General features: G+C 42.4%; 1 protein-coding gene across 4 annotated transcripts in view; it reads right to left on the reverse strand.

The window, feature by feature from the left end:
• PIK3R1 (phosphoinositide-3-kinase regulatory subunit 1) overlaps positions 2,651 to 19,939 on the reverse strand; it is a 97,179-nt gene continuing 79,890 nt past the window's right edge. For 2 of the 4 annotated variants that reach the window (XM_018065533.1, XM_005694608.3), the window contains exons 8-16: positions 11,283 to 11,385; positions 10,649 to 10,747; positions 10,350 to 10,530; positions 9,955 to 10,080; positions 9,100 to 9,242; positions 8,717 to 8,893; positions 8,550 to 8,618; positions 7,680 to 7,850; positions 2,651 to 6,812 (exon numbers count right to left, since the gene is read on the reverse strand). In XM_018065533.1, coding sequence (XP_017921022.1) covers positions 6,623 to 6,812; positions 7,680 to 7,850; positions 8,550 to 8,618; positions 8,717 to 8,893; positions 9,100 to 9,242; positions 9,955 to 10,080; positions 10,350 to 10,530; positions 10,649 to 10,747; positions 11,283 to 11,385 — 1,259 coding nt within the window. In that variant the 3' untranslated portion in view covers positions 2,651 to 6,622. Of the gene's footprint in view, positions 6,813 to 7,679; positions 7,851 to 8,549; positions 8,619 to 8,716; positions 8,894 to 9,099; positions 9,243 to 9,954; positions 10,081 to 10,349; positions 10,531 to 10,648; positions 10,748 to 11,282; positions 11,386 to 12,771; positions 12,983 to 14,747; positions 15,359 to 19,939 lie in introns of those variants that run through there. The other 2 variants (XM_018065534.1, XM_005694609.3) reach the window with 2 other exon arrangements.

The raw sequence follows: 19,939 nt of genomic DNA on the forward strand, positions 1-19,939 counted from the left end.
TTATTTGTGGGGCTTTCTGCTATTGAGTTGTATGAATTTTTTATATATTTACCTCATAAAATATGTGGTTTGCAAATATTTTTCCTGTTCTGTTCATTGTATTTTCATTAGGTAGATTATTTCTTTTGCTGTGCAAAAGCTGTTTAGTTTGATGCAGTCTGTCTTGTTTATTTTTGATTTTGTCGTTTGGGCTTTGTGTCCCATCCAAAATCATAACCAAGACCCGTACCAAGGGGCGTTTTCCCTGTTTTCTTCTAGGAGTTTCATGGTTTCAGGTCTTGTACATTTAAGTCTTTACAGGATTCTTATTTTTAGACAAACACTTTTTCATTTTTAAGGGGCAAGTCCAGGGGGGAAATATTTTTTTGAGTTGACACAGTATCAAGTCTTACTATACTTACCTAACTCCAAAGATTTGGTAGGCCCAATTCTCTGACTCAGGGTCTTGTGGTTTAGATAGATGGGACAAAGTGCCATCTTCAACTGTATTCTTCATCATATTATCAAGAACTTGGCTTCCCATTTTGACTCATCTGAAGTGTAGCTTTAAGACATGAATGAGATAAGAGGATTCTAATTTTGCTAATGCTTCTCAGCCATTGCTACAGATAAAGGGCCATACTACAATCTTAGTGGTCTATAGCCACAGTCATGTTGTGGGTTATAATTTTGGCCAAATTGTAAGTGGAGAACTGGGCAACTGAGTTGTTTCATTCAGTACACAACATGTGCCCTAGGAGTCCTGAAGACTTTCTGGACTTTCTCATAACCTTACTTCACAGGTGTAGAATTGGAGGTCTACAAGTAAATGGAGTTGATAAATCCCCACAGCTGGGTTAAAGAAAGAGCTGACCTAGCTAAGACCTCCTAAGCTGTAAATGGATCTATTCTCTTCCCTATATAGTCTATGCTATGAACACAAATGATAAAGTAAAACTACGTATCACTCATTAATGGTAGTGACTTTTAATTAAAATATAAGAAGCACTATTTCAACTATCTGGTGATCTTAAGTAGTGATTCTCAAATTTTAGTATACATTAAAATCACCCAGAGAACTTCCTGAAACAGATTTCTGGGCCTCACTCTGAGTTAGTAGGTCAGGGGTGGGGCCCTTGAAGAGGCACTTCTAACAGGTTTCCAAGTGGTCCTGATGCTAATGCTGTTGGTCTGGGGATCACACTGCAGGAACCACTGGTCTAAAGCAAACCCATGCCATTTCCTGCCATTCATTATGTGCCACTTGTACACTCTCCAGCAGGAAGACCAACCAGTGAACTTTTCTCTGAACTTCCTAGTGCCTTTTCCAGCACTTAGTAGTGAAGAGCTGTAGCTTGAGTCAGAGCACCTGGGTACTCTGTGGTCATAGGGCTGCATGACCTTGGATGTCACCTAGATTCAATACTTGTTTCCCCACCTGAGATATTGTCTTCGAACTCATAATTGTGAAAGAATTATTACATCAGATAACACATACATAGTTTAAATGGATAGTAATCACTTGGTCTATCAAAGAGCAGTCAGGAAAAAAGAAATGTACTAGTCTTAAAGAAAGGCCTGAATAAAGAGGGTTGGCTACTTAGGTGACAGAAAACAGACTAGGTTTGGCTCAGAAACCAAACTGGGAGTTCTGAGAGAAACCAGAAGTTTAGCAACAACAGAAAGCTGCAACTACACCTTGGGTTAGAGCAAAAATGGGAAGACACACTATTGCCAGAGGAACAGAGAGGGAGAGAGGAGCATAGTAAGGCTGCTCAGATCCCCAAGAGTCTTTCTGGCAGGAGCTGGGAGATTCACTACCTAGAATCACTACCGAGGTGGTGAAACAAGGGAGATTCACTACCTAGAAGCCAGAGGTCAGGAGATTCTGAGTGTAGAGTTCTCTGTAATACAGAACAGAGCAGGGAAAGAGCAGGAAATGAATCCGAGAGTTACTGCCATACTTGGTGTATTAGTCGTTGTTGCCATGACTGTAATTACTGTGTGCCCATCTCATCACCATCACCAGACCATGCCTTCATGTCTGGGACCCTCACTGTGCTTAGGTGTTGAGTGCCAGGTGCATGCAAAGTGACCTCATTATAAATTCAGTCAGCAATCAAAACAAGTGGGAAAGTTATTTTAGATTAAGAATGGTTTACATATATTGACTAGATGCTATAATGTGAAAGCAGAATCTAGAGTGCATCTTTGTTTCCTGTCTGGAGCTCCATGTCACCTATCCGTGCCACACAGTGCCTCACAGGAACCCTGTGCTGTGGCTGGCCCACATGTGCAGCCCGGAGAACAGAGGGACAAAGAGGTTACTTTCACCAACCAGTTTTTAAGAATGATTCTGCAGCTTTGGAGATGGATGGTGAATGGGAGAGACTGACAGTGATTACGTTTTCCTAGAGCAAGAGCAGTGCCTTGAAATGATGTTACCTAGAGCTATGTCTTTCCACTATTAAGGATATAGTGAAATGATGTAAGTGACACTGACCCATCATTCACGTGACCACTCCTGTTTTTCTCACTGGACAAAAACGAGATAATGACAGTGCCGGGGTGGGTGGGAGGCTATAGAAGGAGATGCAACATCATTAACGGAAAGAGGAAGAGCGTTTAAAAAGTTCTTCGGTGATTGCTGAAATTTCAAACTATGACTTCAGTTTCAAAACAACCTTTATTCTGTTTGAAGACCTAATACAATGCATTAAAGCAACTTAAAACAACAAGACATAGCTCCATTGAACCTATAGCTTGAACCAATGTCAAGGAGGCACAGTCCCCCCGCCCCCCCCGCCCCAGGTGCCTTGTAAAGGCAAAATTACAGCTGACCATGACAACCTCCCTCTCGTCAAAAGACCAACTTTATTTTAACAATGTCATAGAAACAGATTTGTAAAAACATCGAACAGATCGTAGCTTTGAAAAATACACACATATAAATGAGCGATTTTTGTTTTGCCTTTTTTTTTTTTATAGCAGCATCCTGGGCAGCTAATGGTCTCACGGTGACAAGCTCAGTGTTAAGCTGGTTAGTGTTTCCAATGAACCCAATTCTGTTCATACTAGTCATTTACACTAGTAATTTAGATTTCTGAAAAATAAGAATTTGGCATTTCAGAACTTTGTCTCATGTGAGGCATTGTGCTATAAACTGCCCCTTTCTTAAATGACCCTAAACTCAAATTTCAGGGTCTGCTTTCCAACTGACTTGGATACCATGCATAGCAGAAGCACAGTTGTTAGAACCAGCAGAATTTTTCTCCCAAAAAGGAACATCAGTAGGACTTCCCAAACACGTTACTAGTTCATAACCAGCTATATGACAAAGCAATTGGTTCCGCACAGTGACAGCTCACATTAACACATTTGACTTGACACACTGAAAACGAGGATTTCCAAGTTCAGTGAGCCACGTAGACCAGCTACCCAAAAGGAGTAACTTTTAAACAACAGAAAAAAAGCCAAAGAATTATGAACTTCTCACTCCACTTGCAAACAATTTTCACCTTTGTTAAGACAAAACAAAACAACTTCAAAGGAAAAAAACCCATACACATATACAAGAATTGTACTAGACATTGTCTCGTTATGTACTTGAACTCAACGACTGTGGATCTGTTTTGGCTGAAAGGTGTACTGGAAACAGTCCATGCACATATACATATATACATATATCAAGGGCCGTGAAGTCGTCAGAAGTTGCAAAAACAAGTTTTCTGCCTTTTCCACATGGTTGTGATTTTTCCCTTGTAATTTCAGGTCGCAGCGCTCCCACTTCTACAGCCCCATCACAGCCTCTCTGCAGCTTAGCTTCTGGCTTTTACCTTTAGGATGCTACACCGGGTGGGGAAAATCAATACCCGATACATGTAAGCATGTATCAGGAATGCCTCTGCTGTATACATTTATACTCATAAGCCACTCAGTGTTGTCAGATGAATGGTTGGACTCTAAGAACCCTGCTGGTCAAACATCTACAAAGACAGATGTGACGGCATGCTATACACTATCAATAAGGTGTCGGGCCAGAGGCATAGCATCCTAGGCAAGGTGTGACTCACTGTGATAGGAAATCATGAATTCTGCCTTTGCTGTTCAAAGAAAATTTATGCTCATGAGATGTAAAAATGAGGCAAGTGCCTAATACCATGCCATCTCGCAAAGTGTTGAAGCAAAAAATGTGAACAGAATGGTAGCTTTTCCACGAAATACTCCATCTCAGATATTTTAAAAATTAAATGAAAGTTACTTAATAATATACATGGATATGCTATCAAAAAAGCAATAAACCTAGTTGATAAACTACTGTTAACTAATGGCTGGGCTTCTGTATGACATGGAAGGATAGTTGTAAAGCAGACACTCCTAGACTAAAACTAGGGGAATCATCAATTGTCTGGAGATGAAAGGGAGATGGTCAGGTCAGTACAGTCAAGTTTGAGGACTGACAGTCTGGCTGTAAGACTGACTATTGCTCTTGATATGAGTAGCTTCATGTAAAAAGGAAAAAAAAAAATACATTCTAGTTAAGTCAGCTGCTGGACTGATCCTTTCAAAGGAACAACATTAAAAACAAAACAAAACCCCTTACCCCAGTAGTTGGAAGGAAAGAGAAACAAAGCTGTGGAGAATCTAATATTGAGCAAGAAGTACTGAAGTTGTAAGATTCCATTTTAATCTCCCCTTTATCCCTTTCAGTGCAGGTACAGTTCCCACTAAACTGAAAGGCTTTTACACACATAAGTTGGGGGCAGAGACCTCTTGCTCTTGCGGTTAAGTTGGAAAGAATACTCTAACAATTCCTCCCTCTTCCCCACAGTGAAGTATAACACACACAATTATTTGGGTGAATGAGGACTGTTACTATGATGCCTACAATGGCCATGACTTCAACAAGCTCCCCACAATCGGGGCAGCAACGATGATGACCATGTGAGGCTTTCTGATCTAAGTTGAATGGAAAGCTAGGAAAATAGCAGATACCCGGATAAAAATATCTTTTTCAGGTCATGCTTTTTCTTAAAATGGATGTTGGCTGGTGGTTAATGGGTCGTCTAATGTTAAAGAGAGACAGGTTTTCTAAATGCAGCAATGATATTTTGAAATCAGTGTTTCCAACAAGGATGAACACTGCTCAAAGACCCTGCCTGCCTTCCTAAGAACTAGCGTTCCAGTAGGTTTGTAACTGTCATGAGGGCATAGTAAGTAGCAGATCAAAGTGGGAAGAGACTTCACTTTGCAGTGATCCGCTTCTCCGTAATCACAAGAAAGAGAAAGTGCATGCCACCTCGCCAACCCTCCCCCACCCCACTTGTACAACCCTTTGCTACATCCCCCTCCCCAGATTCAAGAAGTTCACAATTCTTTACGAAACAAACATTGCCAGGTACCGTATCTTAAGTCTTGAAACAACATTGTTGAACTCAGCGATACTTTGTCATATTCATATATCTTTTTTTTTTTTTATTGAATAAAGCAGCTTTGAAGCTTATCAGGCACTGCCCAACAAAACATTTAGTCCAAAAAAAATCTGTTATGAACTTTTTAACCTTGGGCTAACAGCCAAGTACTCTGTACAAGAAAGACTGTAAAATATTTCATAGTTTTAATTCTGAAGCCATTTTTTTTTAAACTGGCATCCTGTACATTTCTTTAAAAAAAAAAAAAGGAAATGAGTAACAAAATGAATATTAACAAAAAAATCGGGACAGTATTTTCAAGCAACAAAAACTGGGGCAGGGGAAGCTTATTCTGAAGGTACATTTAAAACAGATAACAACAGTGAAAATTAAGAATTGCATAGCACTGTGAATTTAGCCTTCAGCACAACAAAACAGAAGCTATTTGGTATTGATACAAATCCATCTATTTGATAGTTAGTCATCCAATAGTATGTACAGATTTTATATACTAAATGTCATTTTGAAGTCCTGTTTTCAAAGCTCCATTTCTCTGTTGGTGGGTCTTCTTGGTTTGAGAATTTCAACAAAACACTTTCTGGCACTCTGCTACAACAGAATTTCCTATGAACGCACGGAGCAGACGTTCCCTCAAGTGTCCCCTGCGAGCGGAAGTGCCTTTCTGCTACATATCGGTTCATTTCGTTAGAAAATGAAATAATCCACAGTGCAGTGTGTCTGGGGGCCACCGTGCAGGGCAACACCCAGGCTGGACCGAGCGACCCCAGGCTCGGGCTCATCAGCCCGTCCCCGCTCCGGTCTCCAAGGTCCCAACTCTTGAGCTGGTAAAGCTTCTGAAAGCACGAACAAGCACCATGGTTAAAGGCCTCTTTGTCCCTGCACGCAGAGATTTTTGCATTTCTTTTTCTCTTTGTGTGTGGTTGTGGCTTTAAATTAAACAAAAAAAAAAAAAAAAAAAAAAAAAACCCAAAACAGAAAGAGGGAAGAGAGGAAGGCTGACGAAGCACTCCAGACGAGGAACGGCGGCTGTGCGGTGCGTGGCCCTGCGGTGCGTCTTCCCTTCCTGCCGTGGGGTCGAAGGCTCGAGTCCCATCTGAAGACAGGCGGCTGGGTGTCCGCAGCTCAGTTCCCAGGTCAGGCTGCAGGGGAGCCCTGTGCTCGCCAGAGGCCTTGGGGAGTCGAGGGTGAGGAGCAGGCTGGAGGGTGGCCCTTCATCGCCTCTGCTGCGCGTACACCGGGTAGGCTAGTGTGACGTTCAGGGAGTCGTTGTGCTGCACGAGGGATGTGTGCTGGTAGTGGAGCACGAGCTCCTTGAGGGAGCTGTACAGGTTGTAGGGCTCGGCGAAGCCGTAGCCCGTGGCCGTCTTGTTGATGACGCAGTGCTTGACCTCACCGTCCACCCTGCATAGGGGAGAGAGCACACAGGCCTGCGTGAGCTAAGGGAAGAGCGTTGTGCAGAGGTACACCCGATGCTGCCTGAGCTCTGGACTGGCGGCGTTGTCCCCGTGCTCCTTAGTGGCTGTGATCTGAGGAGGTAACCAGCTTCACTGAGCTGCTGGATGGTCATTTTGAGACGGGTCTGCAATTGTCCGCATACCTCTCCATCTATTCTAAATTCTCCTATTGCCTCGTCCTCATTCAAGATCTTTTCCCCTCCTCCCTGTGGCAGTGGTCCTCTGCTTACATGGAGGGACATGATAGGCTGGAAAATACCTGAGAGCCTTTCCCTTCAGCAGGCCACTAACGTTAGTGACCCAATCTCTCCCCCTTCATGGTACTCCCCAGACTATGACAATAAACAAAGGAAGACCGGCCCTAGGAGGGAAGCGTTTTCTCTTGGGTGTACGGATGGCAGGGACAGTGAGCAGAGCCCTTCCTCTTACCGTTTTAACCTGTCCCTGATGGGGACTTTACCTGGTGGTGGTACTTCCACATGAATCTCCTCAGATTTTAACTATCCGGAAGCCCCCAAACAGCAAGCATGGCTGTTTCCATTTTAAGGATGAAAACCAAAAGACTTCTCTTGAGACAGTTGCTGAACTGCCGCCCAGAGCCCCAGTTTTCCACCAGAAGAGCAGCTTTCTTTCTACTGGCCCTCTGAACAGATACTCCTACTTAGATGTTCAAATATTAGGCTTTATTTCCTCTTCTACACTATCATAATGCTTGACAATTAGAACTTTTTCAAATCCTTGCCCCCAAGGTTGGCTGGCTGGAATACTTCCTTGAGGCGTTTCCCAAGACAGATAATTGGCTGGAGATACTCACACCACAGAGCAGGCGTAGCAGCCCTGCTTGCTGCTCTCCCGGACAAGAAAAGTGCCGTCTCGCTTCCCTCGCAACAGGTTTTCAGCTTTGTTTCGGTTGCTGCTTCCAACATTCCAAGTCTTCTCGTCATGGTGGGGCAAATCCTCATCATCTTCTACCAGTGAATATTGGCTGAAAAGTGGAAGAGGAGGTTTCTGAGTGAAGTGCACGTGGCGGCCACTCACTGCCCCTCGCCTGCCTATCGCCTCGACCTACTTCCTGCCTCTGCTCTGAGCGACTCAGGCTGGCGGTCGCGGGGCTGACTCAGCCAGCTCCTCGGGCCTGAGCTTCCTCATCGAGTTTAGCCTTCAACCCCCTGAACCAAGTTAGCAGCACTAAGTGAGACTCCTCTTCCTGTTTTCAAGTCGGCAACTATGCTCAGCTACCTGGGCAGAGAGGACGGTACCAAACAATCCTGTTTGTCAGTTTAGATCAGGAAATTGACTGACTAGGAGGAACGCCAATTTTTAAATAATTGAAACAAAAGGTATACATAAGCTTTAAAAATAGACTAAACAGCAGTTGTCTCCCTCCCGACTCCCCTCTGACTGTTCCCAAAATATGTCGGGATTTTCCAGATGGTTCTGGGGCTTCATTATGGACACAGCATCACCTATTCCCCAGCCTATGGTGGGAGTAGGGAAGTGGTGCAGATAAAGCTGCATTCTCTTTTGCTAAACTTTCCTTTTTGAAAATTCTGGGTAATGAGACTGATGTATTTTCTCCTACAAGATAGTCCATTCCTCAACTTGCTCTGCAGACAAAGCAAGTCGTGCATTTTCCTCAAAAGAAAAAAACAGCCGTGCCCCCTCCCATCTGTACTGTACTTACTCTTCAGTGTTTTCATTGCCCAGCCACTCGTTCAATTTCTTCTGCCGAACACCTTTCTGAGTCAACCACCTGGAAAAGAGTTTTAAAAAGAAAATGCATGAAGAACCTATGCTTTATTTTCGCAATCACCTGTCATGCACGGGCAGGACTCCACTTCCAGCACGTACATCAAGTATTGGTCTCTTGTCTTTCTTAGCTGAATGAGGTCTGGTTTGATGCTGTTCATGCGTTTGTCAATCTCACGATACTCAGCCGCCTGCTTCTTCAAGTCCTCTTCCAATCTCCTTCTGCTGTCGACAATTTCACTGATTCGAGACTTCAACTTTTCGTAATTATGCATAATCCTGTAGGCAAGAGAAATGCATCTGTAATTACCTGGAGAATCATGAAAGTTCCCCCAAGGTGTCGGTATTGATTCCCAGCAGTTTGCCTCAGGTAAAGAATGCTTTCTCTCCCTGTCATTTCAGAAATAGAGGTCACCTTTAGACAGCGTAAGAGAATTGTAGTGAGCTCAAGCACAAGGGCAATGAAGCCCTCCCAGGTCACCAACCTTTGGATTTCCGTCTCATTGCCTTCACGTTTGAACTTTTCTATGTATTCTTTGCTGTACCGCTCCTGGGTTTGGCACTGTTCTTCAAATATTTTTATGGTTTCATTAAATGCTTCAATAGCTGTTCTTTTCATTTGGATTTCCTGCAACACAAATTTTAATAAGACAAGGTCATTCCTTTCACAAAACAGACAATTTCTTACGGCAAGACACTACTAGAGACAACTGATTGGCACTACTATCTGACACGTAAGTCCTGTGTTAGCAAGGTAGGACTCTAATTCATAAAGCTCCTTAAAATAGTATCAGAGAAGCACACATTTCCTTTGGAGAATCTTCCCAGTCTATGGAAGATGACTGCTTGACACTTTGCTACACTTTTCATCTTTTTTAAAAAACCATTCCGCTTTTATCAGCAGTTTACGGCATCCGTCTGCTCCCTCTGGCGGTCCCAGATATGTGATGGCCTAGAGGAGATTAAGCCTCTAGGAAAACAAGGCGGTAAATGTAGCCTCAACCTTTCATTGCAGCAGGACCTACCTATCATGGTTAAATCCCCATTTCAGAGATTAGACAAGTCTATAGAACTTCCAGTTATTATTAGCTTTTACTCTAAAGAGAATTCTGCAATCAGCAATTATGTCAAATCAATTTAGTATTCTGATACTTACAGGCTTTCTTTAAAAGGTTTAGAGATATAGTAAGTTAAGTACTAGAATAATCAACAATGATTCACAAAAATGATCGCCAGAAAAGAATATTTTACAGTCTTTTTTGGAAGCTGACTATAACATGCACTTGATTCTAATAATTAAGAACTCTATAGTTTTAATGTGATTTTCACAGAAAACTCACCTGGGAAGTTCGGGTATAGTCTTCATATAATCTATCATATTCCCGACTTTTTTCTTGAAATTGAGTGTTATATTCATGTAATTTTTTCCCTACAGCTTCAATATTATCTTCTTTGACAACTTGATCCTGGAAGGATTATAGAGATTGGAAGAAAAAGGGAAAAATAAATTCAGTTGATAAGGTACTTTTAAATGACCACTGTTGGGAGGATTTTTCCACATCAGAAATTTTGTTACAATACTTTATTGTTAAAGTATTTTATATACTTGTGATCACAAAATTACAGTTTGAAAGTTTTTTGAGTTTAATGACATGGAAATCATCTGCCTCAAAATACTTTCTAAGCAATAAAAGAATCCTTTACAAATATTATAATAACATGGGTATGTGATTACCTGTTGGTATTTGGATACTGGATAAAGTAATTTCACATCCAGTTTGGGATTATACTGAGCTAGAGATTCATTCCGGTAGTGGTTTATTAGTTCAACCACAGAGTTGAAGGTTAATGGGTCAGAGAAGCCATATTTCCCATCTCGGTGAAATATTTTGATTAATTTGTTATTTCCTCCTTTCCTGCAAAGGCAATATAAAAATAATGGCATTAGAATTCTCTTTAAAACAAACAAACAAACCCCAGTATGTTCTACTATCACCTTGAACATGCCAATTTTAGCCACGTTCCCTAACTCACCTTAGTGTAAGAGTGTAATCCCCATGCATTTTAGTAGATGCGTCTCGTACCAAAAAGGTCCCGTCAGCTGTATCTCGAAGTTTTTCATTCACTTCTTCCCTGAAGTGAAAAGAACATGAGACAATGCTCACCTCGAAGATTTGATGGTTCGTGAGTTATGTTTTTTTAAAGGCATTTTCAGAATTAACACTCCAGTCACTCTGAACAAATCAGCACAGAAAATCATGATCCCCAAAAGGTTTCTTTATTTCCCTCAAAAAAAAAAAAAAAAAATGCTTAGACTAAAAATGCCACTTCATTATGTTTAACGTTAATTCTGAGAGTTTTCGTCTAATAAAGAGAGTGACTTTACACTCTGCCTCGAGGCAGTGCCACTTCACCCTCCTGCCTCCCTGACATCTCTGTCAATAATGAACCTTCTCGGGTATTTAATTTCCTGCGGCATCCAGCACCCACAGCTCCCCAGAGCTCAGTGACCTCTATGGTCGTCTCTGGAAGGGAACCAACTATGCTTCATGCTTATGTTGGATGATATCCTAAAAATGGAATTTAGCAAGCTGGTGCTTTTGCTTTTCTTTCTCTTCCTCTAAACTCCCCAGCTCTGCTGAAAAACTCAGAGTCTCTATAGCCTTACCTCGAGATATCTCCCCAGTACCATTCAGCATCTTGTAAAGACATATTGTTATTCATACCGTTGTTGGCTACAGTAGTGGGTTTTGGTGGTTTGGGAGGCAGTGCTGTAGATGGAAGAGAAAGAAAAAGTTTTGCAATCCCAACTGTAAATAAACATTTAAAATTCTACCCAAGTTCCCTTAGATAAATAACATTTTCATGTAGAAAAGATTAGCTATGAAACACAGCAGTAATGTACAAGTCCATGAAACTTTTTTTTTAAATCAGAAATTTTTGACTACAGATTAAAATTTTAAAAAAGAGCTTAGAGACTAGCAAATACAATGGGCTGGCCATGTAAATGAATTTCACAGTAAATCCAGAGTCACAACATCTACTTTTAGGTTTGAGTTGTATTAAAGTTTCATATCTGGTCAAATCTAGCTAAAGTAAGAACAGAGTAGCAGGAGCAATCACACGGCTTGGCTTTAATTTCCTCCTCTTATTTAATTATAAAAGACAAATTTCCTTTCTGTCCTCCACAAATGCCGTTGCGGTAATAAAAAAGCTCATCCACACAGCAATATGTTTTAAGAGGAGGAATTGGGTTTCTCTAATCTTAGTATTTCAGGCACTGTTCTGCCAAATGCCACTTGAAGAGACTCCTCTGTGACCTCAATCTCTTTAGTATTCATGTTAATATTCTATTGGATAACTATGCTCTATATTATGCCAAGACTGATTAAAAACCATATCCCCTTTTCCTCAATGTCAAATCAGTATTCATATACCAACTGGTGACAAAAAAAAAGACTGCAGTATTTCTGAATTTCTTAACTGGGAGGAAGCCTGAAATAATTGAGAAAGTAAAATCAGTCTAGGATATCTTGCTAAATTCTAAGTCACAAGTTTTAAAGCACCACAGTTACATTTTAAGCCAAAATTATTTCAGTAGTCTAGCAGGTATATCTTATAACGCCTGAGACTCAATAATGGAAAGCCAACTTCTCTCACTGCAGTATCTTAAAAGAGAGAACAGACAAAGTCTCAACATTTGATTCAGAATAGTTTCAAGGCACCAAGAACTGAGTTGCAATCACTGCTACATTTGACATGCTTTCTAAAGTACCGAGTGTTATCACTGCAAAGTACCACACTGTTCTCAACCACTGTCAGAAAAGAAGCACCAAGGATGCAGCCTTTTAATTAAAGGAACAATACACAACAATATAACCCAAATAGCAAATGAGCTCGAGTGACAAAAGATACAGGTGAAAAACTGGAATCCAATTTATATCCATTCAACTAAGAATAAGCATTTACCCAACACAGCCTGACCTGCTTGATTCCACAGTCAAACCATTTGTTTCATTTTCACACTGTGAGCAAACTCATTAAATTAGAACAAATTAATAAAAATGGACATCCAAAGAGGAGCTGTTAATAACAGTTGTCAAAAAAATTAAATGCCACAACATTAACCAGTTCTCTAAAGAATACTGCAGTATTACCTGGTGGATCCATTTCTATATAAAACATCAAGTCTGTGCCACAATTTATATCTGTCTTAGCATATTCTAAATCCAGGTCTTCCATATTCCAAACAGTGTTGTACATTTGTGCGAGTTTCCTTGGCTGAGCTCAGTTATAAGAAAAGAGTCCGGCTTTCTTTGTAATGGTGTCTTGGAATTCATTTTAAAACCTATAAGGGGCTGCACTGTAACCTATGACATCACACACCCCAGCCAATCAAGTCACAAAAATGTCACCAGACCACTCCTGCTTCATCGTTTCTCTTCCCTACCAGCCTTAACACAGCCCCGACCTCACGAAGATCCTACATTTGACAGAGCTGCAATGTGTAAACGCTCTTCGTTTCAAAAAGGTGTTTAATCTGACTGTTCTTCTTGAGCCGTGAGTTTTCTAATTCCTTTTTTATTGCTCCTTGCAGCATGGTATGCTCCACTGTTGGCAGGCTGACAAAAGCTGATATGCAGCCGCACGTAGCTTCCCCACCTGCCGCCTCCCCCTAGTGCATCTGGGTTTATAGATAGCCTGATCATGTCTTGGTTTAAAAATCTTACAAAGGCATCCAAATGGTATACTTAAGATATGTTTTAGAGTCCTAAAATGCCTCCGATATATATTAAGAGCAAGAAGGATCAAAAACTCTCTTGATATTTCATGCACTCAGAACTTATACACTGTCACAAATGTACTACACTAGAAAGCACAATTAAAAGAAAATGTAGAGGCAAAAATCTCTGTTAAACACTGCAGCTGAAACTAGACTTTATAGAATATGGAATGCACCCCCCCTCCAAAAAAAAACAGGCCATATATCATAATGCAGAGTACAGGCAGAGTTATCTTTGCAAAGTATTTCTCACTGATGAGCCCATCTTCAGATTTACTGTGCTAAATACTGCTTGAGGGGGTGGGTGATGTAATCACTTGGGGGGGGGGTACTTTTTTTCTCCCCTTCCATCTCAAATGCCTCACTTTGGGAAGAAATATTATTATTCCTTCTTGGCAGTATTTAATATAAAGAAATCAACTCCCCTATAAATCTAAATGCTAGTTCTTCTATAATGAGCAGGGAAGAAAGAAGAAAAGGTTTCCCTCACCCATGGTAAATGTAGCTAATTTAAAAAACAACAGTGGGCTGTGTGATCTGCGTACGTGTGCCTGTCACATATTTCTGTCACAATTTAAAGAACACAGAAGCCCTTGAAATTTATTCTTAGAAGTTCTGTCAAATTTGGAATCATAAAATATATAGAAATAGAAAAGGCAAGGCAGTCTCTGAGCACTGCTCACGTGTCCCTCTTCCAGCTTATTTCATTTTCCCACTAAGGAGGAAGGCAGATGCATCCTACACCCTCCCACCCTCTCTCACTCACATGCTCTCTTTGCTTAAAGCTTTAGTAACTCGAAATGCAAAGAAATGGTAAAAGTGATGGTGGGGGTGGGGGGGATAAGCCCTCAGAAAAGATTCAGAAAAAAAAAATTTTTTTTGAGCTTAATAAAAATGTTGACCCAAGTCCTCCCAGCAGCTACGGACAGCGCGACAGCCCCAAGGGCTTCCCCCACCCCATGCCTTTGGACGCACTTGGTGCAAACCTGTCCTGCCGCGGGAGCCCATGTGCAAACAGACCCGGGAGGAGGGCAGGGAGACAGGTGACTTTTCACGTCTCTCCCAGGCCTGGCCAGACCCCAACTTCCAGACCAGCACTTGGTAACTACCGTCCCTCCCCATTTCCAACCGGAACCCCATCTTTCCCTCACACTGTCCCAAGGAAATGGGGGAGTGGTTCCCCTAATCTCTCATCTGCCCTCCTCATGCAGTGCTTACTGTCGCTCCCTCTCTCCCTGCGACACACACACACACACACACAAACTGTAGAAATGAACCTTCCAAAAGAGTCCCCCCAAAACTGTGCAAAAGCCAAGGGACAGAACAGTGCACAAATGAAAGGCAACTTACTTTGCAGGTTATGCATTTCAACGGTTTCCCTTGGAAATGCTTGTATCCGGCAATGGAAAAAAAAAATCCCCAAACCGATTCCTCCAGCCAGGCGGCGCAGGACCCCGGGACTCGTCCCGCGGCAGCGCCGCTCAGCGCCCGCAGCCCGCGCAGAAGCCGGCCGCCCGGGGTCGGGGCTCCGCCGGCGAGAGAAGGAGCCAGGGCGCTCGCACGTCCCTCTCAGATAAAGATCGCGGCTTCATGATTAACTCGGGCAGGTTCAAATATTTGCTGAGCTAGGGATTTCGGGTGGGGGAGGGGAGCCCAAGTCCAAGTTGTCATCATCGGCTAACAAGTGGCCAGTGCCAGCCCGGGTCCTCCTCCTCCTCCTCCTCTTCCTCCTCGCCGAGGAAGTGAGAAGGCCATTGTCAGGGGGCCTAAAATAGGTTCTCCACAGGCTGCGGCGGCAGCGCGGCTCGCAGGCTCGTGGGGCTCAAGTGGCCACAGCGCAGCGAGGCACTAGGCGCTGCCAAACACAGGAAGTGGCTGAGCTAGTTCAGCAAAAAATAGAATCAAAGCCTTGCTTGTAAAGGCCTGAACCTCTCTCAGAAGGGCCCAGAACACCATGCCTCGCTCCCGTCCACCTCCTCCCACGCACCAGCACAGACAACCCTGCAGGTGTCACGGGGAGCCCCCAGGGGAGCCCCCCAGCAGGGAACAGGGTTACAAACTGGTCCACAGGAGGAGGCTCCTAGGGAAGAGTGACTGCATGGCCACAGTAAGTGCCATAGTATTAAAGATACACTCAGATAAAAACTGTACTCTGCAGCTATTTGTATGGAGTCAATTTCAACTCCAGTTAAAATGGCCATAAAAATGCATACTCTACAGGGAGCAAAGAGTAGGAGGGCAAGGAGGTGGCACCCCATGCTAGAGGATTCTTTTCTCTTTACTTGATAAAAGTTGCAAGGAACCAAACTTAGGACCCTTGGCTTCTATTAAAAAAACAAACCTAAAATTCGGCCAAAGAAAATTTTCACTCACATCAGCACAGATGGCTTTACTGTTATCTCAAGAACCTTAACCCAATGTAAAATCAGAATCACTAGCTTGAAAACCAGAGCAAACCAGAGATCACTTTAAGGAATTCCCTCCTACTATAACACACACACGATTGAAAACCAGAACACTTGCTAGAAGGTGAAAACAAAATTTAGAGATCACTTCAAGCAATTCCCTCCTACTACACACACACACACACACACACCTGGAAACCAGAACACTCGCTTGAAAACCAGAACAAAGTTTAGAGATCACTTCAAGCAATTCCCTCATACAACACACACACACTCTTCTGACCCAGAGTGAAGTGGTTTGCATAAGATTATAGCACTAGTCCTAAACTCCTTTTTGGTCCTAAACTCCTTTTTCTCCACCCACTGGCCCTGCTCTTTACTTCCCTCTGCCAGAGAAAGTAAAAATTAACAAGTGAAACTGAAGTTAATTTCTTTCAAGCCACATGCAAAAAACTTCACACCTAGAACAAAACTCACTTTTTTTTTGTTTCCTATTTTTAATTTTTTAAAAAAGCTGCCTTCTACTTATCTTCGAAGAAACATGCATTCTGTGATACTCTTAAGACTCTATACGAGAAGGTGACATGCAATGTCAAAGGTCATATGCAATGATAAAGGAAGATCTAAGTGCTGACCCAGAGTCCAAAAGGGAGGAACCAGCTTCAGAATTATTGCAATATCTGGGAAATGCTGCCAAACTCACAACGAGAGTGATTTTACAAGCTCTGCTTTGGTGCAATTGATAGAATATGAAGCACCTACTTTTCCAATGGGGGAAAAATTGGTCTATACGTGAATTTCCTAGCTCCTGCCAACTGATTACAGACATACAGTTAGTTCAGAGAATACCCTTGCATCCTGAGTTGCATAATCTTGCCCTACCTAAAAAAAGAAAAAAGAAAAAAAAGAAAAAGTCTTTCTAAAGCTTGGGAATCTTGGAAACATCAGTAACTTGGGCATATCTGTCTGGATTAACAGGATGTGTCATGTCAAAACCTTTTAAGATTAAAATGTTCTCTAGTCCAACAGTCTGTTTCCCGTGTCAGAAGAAAATTATCCATGGGGAAATAGCACACTACTTATAGAAGACCTTTAAAAAGATTTGAAAACTTTGCTTCACATTTCTCACAGTAGGTACAACCATCTACCATAGAGGTTCTATTAATTACTCAAAGTATGAGAAGAGTCTCTCCCCATTCAATTTTAGTCAACTTAGGAATCTGCAAAACACATGCTGTTTATTAGTTTAAAAAGGGAGCCCTCTGCTGGTAGAACAGAATCAGTAACTTCGGCTCCAGAGAAAACTTGCTGTGTATTTCACTCATCTCCCACTGTGTTCAAAAGTTCACACACAAAAAAATAACTGCCCGACTGTCTTTTAATCTATATGACTCACTAAGAAAAAAACTAATAAATGCACAGATGTCATAACAACCTTGGAAATACTTCACACATGCCTGCTAAACTCTTGTAAGAAAACTTTTAATTTCTGAAACCCAGAGATTTCAGAAATCTGGGTTTCCACAATAGAAAACTTACTCAATTGAAAACTAACTTTACCTTCCAGATTCTTCAAAACTCTAAGACTTAAGACTTTCCCCTTCCTCAAAGTTTTATAAAACTCATTTCAGAGGCAGAATAGGCCATGTGGCACTTCTCAGCAGGTGTGAGCTAGTCAGGAAAAGGTTTCTTAATTGTTAACATAGTGTGAAAGTTCCACACTGAAAGCAGAATCTCATACGTGCCAATCACCACTGAGTTGCCAATGCTCCACAGGCAGCTTTCAACCTGCACAGCTTCCTAAATGGTTTTGGGGGCCACAATTTATGAACAAAAGCCCATTTGAGAAACAAAAAAGGGCAGTGAGAAAAAAAATAAATGAACCCAAATCTTCTTTTAAGGGTTCAACTAATGCCTCTTTTCTTAATTTCAACTTAAGACAACTTAGAGTAGAAGGGCCTTTCAGGGTGATACCAGTTCTCCAGTCCACATCCAGGGCTCTTCATGACCCTACACTAAGAAAAATGTCCATTTGAGTTTATATATAAACTCAGGTTTACAGATGCACCAAAGTTATACGTTCTATAGACTATCGGAAAAGGTGTGCCCATTGCTTAGCAGAAAAAAAAAAAAAGAGCCCCTTCACAATTTCCCTCTCAGCTGCCCCTTGAGACAAAGAAGGCTGCACTGTGAAAACAAAAGTAAACGTGAACCACAGCCTCCAAGACATGCTCCTGCTGTTCAGAGCACAAATAAACTTCCTATTTTTTGTCAAAACCGAGCACGCCTGGCCTGTTTACTCCTACCCATCGATTAAACACACAGTTTTTTCAAGGTTTCATTTCTCACCTTCGAAACAAGCCTCTCATGTCAGACCACATTTTAAACCCAATAAAAAATAAATCAGAGAAAAGTAAAACTCTTTGAAAGTCATTTCCCTCTGGCTTAGTGCTTGCTTTAGTCTTGGTTGCAAACCAAGCCCAGAGCATTTAAAACAAGATTTATGAATCAGGCTCTTCAGGATAAATGTTTTGCAATGCACCAGTGGTTAAAAATTAACTCTGACAGGTGTAGAAGGGCAAGGGGGAGAAAGAAAGTCATTTATTTTCCCTCTGGGCTTGAGGGTGCAATATTAGACTTCAATTATGCTACATTAATATTCCTGAATATATCCGTGAAATCTGAAATATGTCAATACACTTATAATGGGTTTCATTCAAAGGCACCCTGTGTTAAATAGCCCTGTTTTACCTTAGTTGCCCTATAGAAATCTGCTTTAGCGACCTAAGGATCAAGTAGGGTAAACATAACACAAAGTGATTCAAGAAAACCTGCTGCTCTGCTTTAACCATTTTTGACTTTTAGTAACAAAGAGAACAGCAAACTGTCAACCAAGTTCTAAGAACATACTAGGTGCCTGCTCTTTCAAACCTTAGTTTCCCTCCCTACAGGAGAGAAGCCTTACTTCACAGGTGTGCTGGTTGCATTAAATGGGTTGGTGTGTAAGAGTTCTCCGACAGTAGGGAACTTTATCAAGGAATTTTTAAAAATTTTACTTGGAGGATTACTATGCTATGCCCAGTTCTACGCTAGAAAGAGCCGAAAAGAAGGCTTTGTCCTTAAGAAATGTAGCTGAGCAGATGAAATGAACAGAACACTACTGAACAGCTAAATATAAAACAGGACGAGGAACTTCAGGACATAAATGTACTGAATGGGTCAAAACCCTGCACATCCAGCAGGGGAGAAGCTCCCTGGGTGCCAAAGAAGAGGATGGCACTGTCAGCGGCTGCTGGGCACTGATACATTGTGCGCAGCGACTTAAGGGCACCAGGGCAAGGTGGCGGAGGAGGGCTGGTCCTGAGATCCAGGCGCCTCCACTCACCCGGCTGCACACAGAGCCGAGGGCATCAGCCCTCCAAGCCGTGCGCCCACGGGGCAGCAACTGCCCAGAGAGTGTCCTTTTCAGATCCCCTCCAGCTTTCCAGTGGGGAGCACCGCCTGCTAGGATTTGGACAGCATTAACCAGGAAGCCGGCTTGGGGAGACGGAGCTGAGCACGAGGCCAGCTCTGGTCTCAAACACTAGAGCTGACAGGAGGACATTAAAGACACACTATATTGTCACGAGCTTCAGTCTGCCTCACCTCCTTTAATTCTCATAACCATCCCAGGAGAGAGGCATTATTCCCATTTCACAGACTGGAAAACAGTTAGCAAAGGCTGAATGAAGGTCTGGCGGTGAAGTCAGCAAGGAAGCAGCAAGAATTGGCATTCAAACACCCGGATCTATCTGACTCATCCTCTTCTCTCCATTGCACGATGTATGAAGCACGACGGAGCAACTTGGAGCCTGATCGCAAAAGCTGTAACAGTTGCACTGTGGCTGTTCCCTATATGTGATCCATGGGTGCAAACGTCACCTATTTTTAATGTATTACTTGCTGGAAACTTCAGAGGACTTTTTGACTGGACACTAACAGCAGCCCTGTTGCCAGTGAAGATTCCCAAAGTCCAGGCGGCAGACAGAGCTGCAGGCTGGTGTCCTGAGCCAGGCCCCCTGCTGCAGACCCAGCCCTGGCTCACACTGGTTGGGGTGGCCCCAGGTGAAACCATCAAGCTCTATGGCCTTCAGGTAC

The sequence above is a fragment of the Capra hircus genome, chromosome 20 (assembly GCF_001704415.2).
Source record: "Capra hircus breed San Clemente chromosome 20, ASM170441v1, whole genome shotgun sequence".
Classification (NCBI taxonomy): Eukaryota; Metazoa; Chordata; class Mammalia; order Artiodactyla; family Bovidae; genus Capra; species Capra hircus.